General features: G+C 53.8%; 1 protein-coding gene and 1 long non-coding RNA gene across 2 annotated transcripts in view; one reads left to right on the top strand and one right to left on the bottom strand.

Annotated features, from left to right (window-relative positions):
* On the top strand, positions 1–3,035 carry LOC115523093. Its single transcript, XR_003971637.1, has 3 exons — positions 1–732; positions 1,201–1,342; positions 1,549–3,035. It is a non-coding gene; the product is annotated as an uncharacterized LOC115523093 (long non-coding RNA).
* A 104-nt stretch (positions 3,036–3,139) lies between these two features.
* ADCY5 (adenylate cyclase 5) overlaps positions 3,140–9,902 on the bottom strand; it is a 105,847-nt gene continuing 99,084 nt past the window's right edge. The window contains exons 18-21 of the mRNA XM_030328747.1: positions 8,063–8,326; positions 6,873–7,077; positions 5,792–5,916; positions 3,140–3,969 (exon numbers count right to left, since the gene is read on the bottom strand). Coding sequence (XP_030184607.1) covers positions 3,841–3,969; positions 5,792–5,916; positions 6,873–7,077; positions 8,063–8,326 — 723 coding nt within the window. The 3' untranslated portion in view covers positions 3,140–3,840. The remainder of the gene's footprint in view (positions 3,970–5,791; positions 5,917–6,872; positions 7,078–8,062; positions 8,327–9,902) is intronic.

The following is a 9,902-nucleotide window of genomic DNA, read 5'->3' as shown; positions in this document are numbered from 1 at the left end:
AACTGTGAGATGATGACCTGGGCTGAAGTTGGATGTTTAACCGACTGAGCCTGCCAGGCCCCCATAATATACTGCCTTCTGCGGGCACACTGTCAACGGATGTTAAAGCGGTGTTCAAAACTCACCACACATGTGTCTTTACTAATAAGTTTTGCTAATTAACATTCTAGGTTTGGATATGCTTTTGCACAAAAGTATAAATCTATAAGGGAGAAACAGATACGTTCTCTGGAATTAGTTCAATGGAGATGGGAATGCGAAGGGCTTATGAAGGTTATGAGTTGCATTCCTTTGCTGTCCTGTGTGTTGGGTGTGCATGCATGCGCATCTGGTGCCACGGACCTGCCTGAGGACTCGCCCTCACTTAGTCCAGTCAGCCTAAAGCTTGGCCTTTTCATTTGGTTTCCTTTTCTAATTGATGTACCCTAGCCTGAAAAGTTCTCAGAGTTAAACATGAGCTCTATACCATTGCATCCTTTACCATGGACAGTGGGATTGCTAATGCTATTCAATTCTTTGGAGCAGGGGACCTGCCTATGACCAGGACTGCCATGGCTATGTCTCCATGTGGCCATTGTTGAAATAAACCCAGTGAAGTCTTTTTCACTGGCTCCTTCATTTTCACTTGATCAGATCCCTCTGGTTTTATTTCCTGAGCCCAAATGTAGCCCGGCATTTGATGGGTGCGGCCGACAGGAACTGCCTTTCTGCCACCTTTCCTTTCCTCTCGAGGTAAGAGGAGTCCTGGGGCATGCATGAAGCTACCTGTATGAGCTTAGCAGACAGGCCTGCTCTGAATCTCTTCTCTCTTAATTACCAGTTGTAGGAGTTTAGGCAAGTAACTCAACCTCTCTGTATCTCTTCATCAGTGAAATGTGGTGGCCAGGAGGATTAAATGAGATGAAGTTTGTGTGATGCTTTTCCCTGTGTCTGGCACATAGTGTCCAGTAAATGGTAGCCACGGTTATTAGCTGCCCAAGTCCAATCAGTACACTTTCAGCCTGCATCTCCCTGTCCTCCCTGCTACTTGGGTCCTTTCGATCTGTGTTCTTGTATTTTCAACTTTCTTTCCCTTAGCATAGAAATGAGTTGGGCTCACTTGTTTTAAATCCTCTTCCCCTCAACCCTGCATCTTTTCTGGTCCCATCCTAAATCCCTTGTCCCTTCACTCCTGGTGTCTCTCACCTCCTCATTCCTCAGCCCGCTGCACTCTGGAACCTGCTCCTCAGCCCAGTGAACTAACTCTCGCCAAGGTCACCAATGCTGTCTCACCTGACTGCCACAATGACTGCAGGCCTTCGCCGACATTCTCCCCGTAGCAGCGTGCTGTTCCCCACTCAAGGTAGGTCTCTGCCCTCTGGGGCTCCCTGCCCAGTGCCCCAGCAAGGGCCGAGGGCACTGTTCTTCAGACTGGAACCAGGCCCTTGGCCCAAGCCACAAATCAGACCAGGACACATTACCAGTGAAAGTGTTTAATAGTTAAATTATTTAAATAGACTTTTCAATTTCCATGGGAAATCATAATCCTATCTGTTTTTGCAAGAGCAGGAATAAAAAGAGTGCACACCCTTGGAGGGAATGAAGAGCTAGCACTGCATGGTGTCGCCAGTCACTGCTGGGATAGGAGGGATGGGCCCCCGAGAGGCCAAGGAGACCGTAACCAATGGGGGGAACCACCGGAGGAACTCAGCACGCACATGTTACTCAGGTTGGAAGCAAAATTAAAACCTAGCACCACTGGTGGGTGCTATGGAGGGGCTGGGGACTTGAGAATGCCACCATGGAGAAAGCCAGTCCCCCCAACAGATGCAAGAGGGGCAATGCAGAACTCAAAGGACAGAGCAGCAGAAGCATGGACAGACTTGAGCTGACAGTTTTAGGTCCGTAAACTTTGCTTCTCAGAGCTGTGTTCAAATTGGGGTGAGAGATGGTGTGTGGAAAGGGGAGCTCGCTTCGGCAGCACATATACTGAAGAAAAAAGGGGAGGCCGGTGCTAGTGTCCAGTGAGAGGTGGTGCAGATGGGGATCAAAATAACATTTTGCAGTTGGCATATAGCTGCCGCCCTACCTCCTTCAAGCTCGTGTTAGAGGTGAGAATAATTCTGCCCTGAGAAGCAACAAAAAGATGTGGGCACAGGACCCAAGGATTCTGTTTGAATATATCCCTATGATAATATATCATTTTTCAGTTTTAAGCCCATTTCCATTTTATACCCTCAGAGGATATAACAAATACTATTTTTTCCAATATATTTCACTTCCACCTCCCAAAAAACCAAAAACCAGACAAAATTTCTGCTAGCTTTGCCCTTTGGATGCTGAAGCTAGCTAGGCTCTATCCTTTTCTCTGGTCTGCAGATGAAGAGCAAAGCCACCACCCTCCCTGAACCCGAGGGCTGCACATTACCCCCAAGTCTGAGGCACTATCTCTGGGCAAGCCACCTGCACGGTAGCCAACTGAGAAAGGTAGGCAGGTAAGGCTTCCCACCACCACCGCCCCCCCCCCCTCCCTGCCACCTGAGCACCTGCGGCCATCCCTGAGCACTCACGGCTGCCTCACTGCAGGCAGCAAATAGTTGGCATCTCAGGGAGAAGAGGGGACAGGGGCCGTGCTGTCTGTTGCAGGCTGAGGCTGCTTCCCTTGGTTCCACCTGAGCCTGAGATGGGAAGGCAGTTTTTGTTTTATTATCCATTTGCATTTTACTTAGGGGAAGTGATGTGTTAGAGAGATGGGGTAATGTACGCATGCACCTTCCCATTTAATTTGACTGTAGGGCACCCCAAAAGGACACGCTCACTGCTCTGGTTGGACCTGGGAAAACCCAAAACTGCCTAATCTGAAGTGAAGTGAGGGCAACAGGCATCCTGCATGTGACCAGTTCCACGGCATAAACACACACACATCTACACCAGTACATACGCTGACACACGTACAGTACAAATGCTGTGCACAGCTGTTTTCTAATATAGTTTACAAAATATAGAATTTGGTATATTTGTTAGATCTCCAAGGTTTTCAATAATACAAAATAAAAAATACAAAAAAGACAAGTTGGGATCCTTGCCCTCCCCCCAACCACCAGTGGCATCTTTGTTTGCTTGTGGGTCTCTTATACGCATACAACTAGCATAGTCTAAAGAAGGGCACAGAAAGTTGTTTTATTTAATAAATATTTTCTTTTTCTCAGAACCACCCCTCCTTGCCTCGCGTCTTCTCGCCACCCCCTCACAATTTGTTCTGTTCCCCTCCAAGAGGCGTTGTCCACCTGTGTAGGTGAGGAGGAGGGCTGCGGAGAAGGCCGCAGTCCCTCCAGAGCCAGCACTCCTGCCAGCAAGCCCCTCCATGGGGCAGGGGCCGTGGCCTCTGTCAGGGGTTTAAAGGCTCACACAGGGAAGTGGACCCCTGGGGCCGCTGGGTTACCCTGGGCCAGAGTTGGGCCGCCGACCGACCCACCCACCCGAGGCTGAGGCCTCCCCCTCAGCTCTGTCGTTGCACACTCGGCTGCCACACACCGTAAGCACTCAGCAGCTCCTTTCCACCTGCGCAGCAGCATCCGTTAGAAAACTCGGGATTCGGATCGCGCCTAGCGGAGTCTTCTACGGAGGAAACATCTTTGGTCAGCTTGGTGCTCGCAGGACGCTGGCACCCTGGGGCCTGGGACGGAGGCTGCGGCCTGCCCACAAAGGCAGAAGCTGCTTCTGGAGTCAAAGTGGAGAATCTCACCGGCGCAGCCACGTGGGCTAGAGCGCAGGCTTCCACCTGCCCCCCCTCCGGCATACAAAGAAGCCATTTCCGTTTCTCTGGAGGCCAGGCTGCCTGGCATCACTGGCTGGCAGCTGCTAACTGAGCGGGGGCCCACCGTTGAGGAAGTAGGTCATCATCTCTCCTTTGCCCTTGACCTTGACCACACCCCTGCACTCCAGCTGGTATGTGTTGGCAGCCAGCACCTGGTACATGTCTGTGGTGACCTGAGGAGGCAAAGAAGGGGAGTGGATAGGCCATTGTTGAGCCAAGCCGTGAGCCTGTTGTCAGGCAGCTCTGTCCGACTGTCCCCAACACACAAGGGTGGGTGGCACCTCCCTGGCAGGGGCTCTCGGGGACTGACAGCTGCTCGCCCCTAGACTTGCCTGTTTGAAACAAGAAGGATGACAGCACCTACTTTGTGCCAGCCAGGGTGGCCTGTGGTCCCTGAACTGCCTGTCATTGTCCGCAATGAGAGAGGTGCAGAAGCTGAGCAGAACTGCTTAGGGCATCCACAGCATTCTGACACTGCCCCACTGATACCAAGCATGGGCCCAGCGTGTCCACCCAAGTCTCGCTCCAGGACAGATCAGCGATGTTCCTGGAAATTGGTTTTTCACACCACAGATGGAGAGCCACTGTTTCTCTCACTGAATCTATGAGGTAAATACTGTTATCTCAGCCTCAGGAAACCTAAATCACTTGCCTGAGGCTACATAGCTAACAAATGGCAGAGTGTGGATTCAGTTCTGTATCCTAGTGCCCACCTCTGCTATAGCTTTTGGAACAAAGAGGGGAACTCACCAGTGGCTTCAGTAATCACTGCACTATTGTAGGGCTGATGTGAGCAGCAATACAGATGAATGCTTCATGAAGTGACCCAAAAGCCATCTGAGTACAGCCCACACGCCCCGCCAGCCACCCCACAAAACCTCTGCTGAGGATCCTGGCCCTGCCTGGCTGTCAGGCCAGGGAAGAAGAGGCCAGAAATCTCTAGATGGGCTGCTGGAAGGTGACCCTACTGGGTTATCACGTGTATTCCACGAATGGGAAAGCCCTATGCAAAGGTGAGGTGCCGGGCCGTTGTGTGGCTGCTGACAGAGTCCCTCACACCTGTCTGTGGGTGGGGTCGGACACTCTGCAAGCACACATTCCTTTTCCCCCAGCTGCCATCTTGTTGTCCCTTCTCCCTTTGGCACAGGGATAGAAGTAAGAGAAAGCCATTTGGCCAGGTTCCTCCAACAGCACCTATCAGGCCAGGGCCGTGCTTGGGCTGACCCTTTGTTCAGAGGTCCCACAGAAGAGAGGATTTAAGGGACATTTAAGCAGTGTCAGTGTGAGCAAAGGGCCATGGAGAGAGCAGAGTTCAAACTTGGGAAAACAGATCAGGGAGGCTAAGTGACCTGCCCACTTATGGCAGGACTTATGGGGGCCCTGGGGGTTCAGAGGTACAGGAATACAGCCCAATCCAGGACCTCACTGTTGTCAGACGGGAGCAGAAGGAATTAAGGGCAGTCTAAGAAAAACAAAAGCAGTTGAAGAGAGGCCTGGGAATCGCAAGAGCCAGCTTGCACAGGATGAAGAGAGGAGAAAAAGTCTCTGGGTCTCTGGCCAGGCCCCTTGGCAACTAGGGTGGTGGGAGCACCATCCCAGGGATCACTGGCCTTCCCTGGTTCTATTGCACCAGGCCCTGAGTGCTGTGGGCTCCAACTGGCAAGACCTTGCTCCCTGCAACCATCTTGGTGTCCCCTTGTATGCCTGGGTCGTGGCATTAGCACTCCTGGTTTAGCATCAGCAGTGGTTCCCGCCTTTACTCCCCCAATTCCTTCTGTGGCCAGTAGAGGGCTTTGCACAGGAGTGAAGATCTGTCCAAGGTCCTGAGGGCCTGAAACACAATGATCTCCAAGCTCCCGAGACAGTGCCAGCTACCTTCAAAATTGGCTGCAGAAATTCTGACTGGGGACTGTGGGCAGCTTGCACTAGGGACCTGGAGTATCAGGCAGAGGCCCCCATGGGGGTGAGCTGGGTGGTGGATGCTCCGGCACTCACCTGGATGCGGTCAGGCACACCGGTGCTGTCCATGCGGCTGGCCACGTTCACCGTATTGCCCCAGATGTCGTACTGAGGCTTGCGAGCCCCGATCACCCCAGCCACCACGGGGCCAATATTGAGCCCTGCAGGGGACAGAAGTCAGCAATGTCATCAGGGCTCAGACCAGTGCTCACCACACTATCATTCCTCCCTTGACACTTAGCAAGTTCCTCTGGACTCAGTCTGAAGACCGCCAGTGTCCTCCAGGCCCGAGACCATGCTTTACCCTGCAGTTCCCACGAAATGCTTGCCAACCCAGACCATGGGGTCTGTTCCCACAGCACTGTTCCTGTGTCCTCGCCCCCAATCAGGTCTCAGCTCCTGCAAGTCCATCACCAGGACCACCTTCTTCAAGGATCCAGTGACTCACTGCAGCATCCCACTGCCTGTCCTTAATCATCCCTGTTGGTGGCATTTCAGTTTTCAGTTCATTCTAACCACACGTACCAGAACTCATCCTTTTCTTCCTCATCACTCCTGTTTCTTTCAGGGGCACAACCATTTTCATTCTTAGTACCTTGCTCCTAACCCACAGTGTCTTCTCTGTCCAGGTGATCCTCCCCTGGGCGTCTGAGCTCAGGCAGGGAGGCCACCGTGACCCAGCTCCAGGAAGCAAGGCTGCCATCTCCCTCCTGGCACTTCTGCTCTCATCTGTCCACCTTCCCGGTCCTAGGCACGCCAACCCCGATCACCCTGCCCCTCAGCCTTTGCCATGCTGGCTCCCCACCTCAAATGTCCTCCCTCCTCTTCAAGCAAGAACCTTACCCAACACACCTGGCTTAACTGACACTGTCTAGACATTTTCTGCTGTGTTTCCAAGCCCCTGGGCACTCCCCCTCCTCTCTCACATGGGGCCACATTAAACCTCCCTGTTGTGTGTGAAGTAGGACTGCAAACATAGCAGAAGCTCCCAAATAGAAACACCGTCCGTCCTTAAGACCCTTCCCTCCACGACCCTCCTCTCCAGTCCTGTCAAGGCCCTGCAGCTTTTTACCCGACCTGCTCTTCCCAGGCTGGACTGGCCAGAAGGCAAGCTCACCGATCTTCATCTGGAAGTTGTTGAAGGAGTGCTCATTGATGTACTTCATTTGGTCCATGAGCTTCATGGCAAAGTCAGCCAGGGCTTTGATGTGGGTCTTGCCCACCTTGTCATATGTAGAGTCATTGAGGCCTGAGGCAGCCATGTAGGTGCTGCCAATGGTCTTGATCTTTTCCAGCTGCCTGAACCGATCCTCGCTGATGATCTAGATGGAAGGAGGCCAAACTTGGGTTACCACCAAGGCTGGGGCACTGAAGTCTATGGGGGAAGGGCAACAGCATGGCCCCTCATGTCCTCCCAGTTCACACAGGAGGCCCAACTCCACACCAGCTCAGTGTGAGGCCAACAGAGCAGGCCTCCTCCCATACTTACCCATGTGTGGTCACCGTGAGTCACTGTCTGCCCTGCACCAAGAGCCCCAGGCCAGCCCACTAGTCACCTCAGCGTCTCTTGCCCCCAACAGGGGCTGGTGGCCTTCTCCTCCCTTCCCTGGCTCATACCCCATCCCTCCCAGGGACACCACCTCATCTTTGTCCAACGAGACACCCACCTTCTATCTCCATTGTCTGTCAAAAGCCTGCCCAGACCCAACTTCAGTCAATTCCAGCTACGCTCTGCCCCAGGAGCCTCATGGGCTGTTTCCAGCACAGCCCGTTCCCAGTTCCATCCTCCTCTTCCTCCTCCCAAGGCTCTGTATTCCCGCTGGGGTTGACCTTCTCACCCTCACCACTCAGGGGGCTCCCAGGGTCGAAATGCCCTATTGGGCACAGAACTCCCAGTACCTGGCACACACTAGGTGCTTGGCAAGGGTGTAGTAAATAAGACACGTTTGTGTTTCCACCTCTGCTATTCCGGGCTTTGCGTCTTTGTCCTGCCTTCTCCCTTGCCTAGGAGTCCCTCCTTCCTTGGACTCCCTCAAAGGCTGGGCCCCAGCCTGGTGGGAAAGGAACAGTGGCTGATGGAGAGTGGCTGGCAAGGTAGCTGGGCAGGGCCTCAGTGGGACAACAGACCTGCAGAGACTTCAAATTCCAAATGCCTGGGCTGGGACCCCCATTCTTCCACCTACTAGCACTGACCTTAGGCAAGCAGTGTCTCTAGGCCTGTTTTCTCCTTTGTAACACAATAGAGGAAGAAATGTAGGCAAGGTGCCTGTCTCCCCCGCCCCTCTCCTGTTTGCCCACCCGTCGCACCTCGTCAAAGTCGGCGATGATCTCATTGAGCAGTCGCAGGCACTCAACACCCTCATTGTTGGCCTCCAGCTCCACGTAGAACTCAGAGAAGTTGGCGATGGAGGCGAACATGACGGCCACGCACTCACACGACTGGTAGTAGAGCTCATCATTGCGTCGCTCGCGGGCCAGGAAGTGGGCGGCCACATCCTTGGGCAGGATGTTGTGCAGCAGCCGCCGGTTGTAGGCCTGCAGCTCCTCCATCTCCTCCTTTTCCTCCGTGGCCTAGGACACGGCACCCGGTCAAGAGAGGCATGCGGCCTGCCCGCGTGCACCCGAGACCTCCACTGTGCCCAGCCTCTGTCCCCCTGCTGTCCCCACCTCTGGCTTTCCATGAGGAAGCACCAGAAAAGTGAGACACTTGTACACATCCAACTGGGCTCTGCTTGCCTGCCCCTCGGAATGTGTTGGCCCCGAAGGAGGGAACCCCAGACTGGAAACGGGTCCTGGAAGACAGGTTGAGAGCATCCTGTCCGACCAAAGCTAGACCAAGGCAGGGGGTTACAGGGATGGCCAAAACCACAGCCCCAGTGGCCCTCCAGCTACCAAGTGCTCCACAACTGTCCATTTTCTTCTTCATATCAGGAAGTACAATCAGAAAAGCAGTTTGATAAGGATCACTTAATAGACCAACCCCACTGGGACGATGGCTTAAAGCCCCACCAATCTCCCTGGTTCCCACCAGAGCAGACTCACCCCAGGGCCAGAAGGTACAGATGCCCCAAAGTGCCAACAGGGGTGGGATGGGCACATCACCATTGACTTTGGTTCCCCCCAGTTTGGGTCCTGGGTCTGGGAAATTGGGGTTTGTGGTCACTCACCCTCTAGCTTAAGAGCCCTCAAATCAAAGAGGCCAACAGTGGCCCACAGCCTGAAGAGCAGAGATAGTTATGCACCAAAGTGTGCAAGGAGCCATCTGACCAGAGTTCATGTGACACAGGAGGTACACAGTGCAGTCTGCTAGCTTCCTCCCCCTTGATGGCAAACAAAATGGCCCCTTTAACTGGGAGTGATCATGTTGGTAAAACAGGCAGGTAAAGGGTCATTAGCAGGGCCATTGAAAAGATCTAGCCAGCCTGCTGGGGGCTTTCCTAACTAAACGTGGAGGCCTTTCTATTTGGCTGCAGCTACAACCTCCAAAAGCACCAGGACCACTTCCCTGGCTCTCCCTGTGGATGGTGGCTGCTCATGGGGAAACTGCTGGCACACCCACCCAAAGCCACAGGACCTGGGTCCAGCAGGTAGGGTAGAAAGCTCAGGGACCCCAGGACTCAGAGGCCTAGCCTTGCACCTGAGGTGAGAGGACCCACAGCCCATCAGTCCTAGAGCCACTGGAAACACAGCCTTGACAATAGGGGTTATGCCTAAGGAAGTTCCTGGATCCTGAGATGCCACGTGGGTCCAGTGGGACCTTTGCTTCTGAGATGCCTTGATCAGGCCCCTCCTCCCAAGTCACCCTCTGCCTAGCTCTGGTACAGGTGAGCCAGCGGGAGTAGGCCAGAGTGGGAATCTCTGTACTTCTCGAAGGTTACTCCCTGGAAGAGCCCCAGCCGGGCCATCTGCCTCGGAAAATGCACAGGCTGCCCACGGTGCTACTACTGCTGAGACCACATGCCTGGGGGCCCAGGAGCACTCTAGCTCCTTTGATCAGCCCAGCAGTGGCAGAAACATAACACATGCCCTTCCCAGAGTGCATCTGCCCAGTGCCAGGCAGCTGGTGGTGGAGGCTGGGGTTGAGATAGTCGGAGACTGGTTACTGCAGGGAGCACAGGCCAAGGGCCCAGGGTTCTGACCAGGAACT

This window comes from Lynx canadensis, chromosome C2 (assembly GCF_007474595.2).
Source record: "Lynx canadensis isolate LIC74 chromosome C2, mLynCan4.pri.v2, whole genome shotgun sequence".
In the NCBI taxonomy this organism is placed as follows: domain Eukaryota; kingdom Metazoa; phylum Chordata; class Mammalia; order Carnivora; family Felidae; genus Lynx; species Lynx canadensis.
Note: the sequence above shows the minus strand (reverse complement) of the source record. Positions and strands in the feature narration are given on the sequence as shown.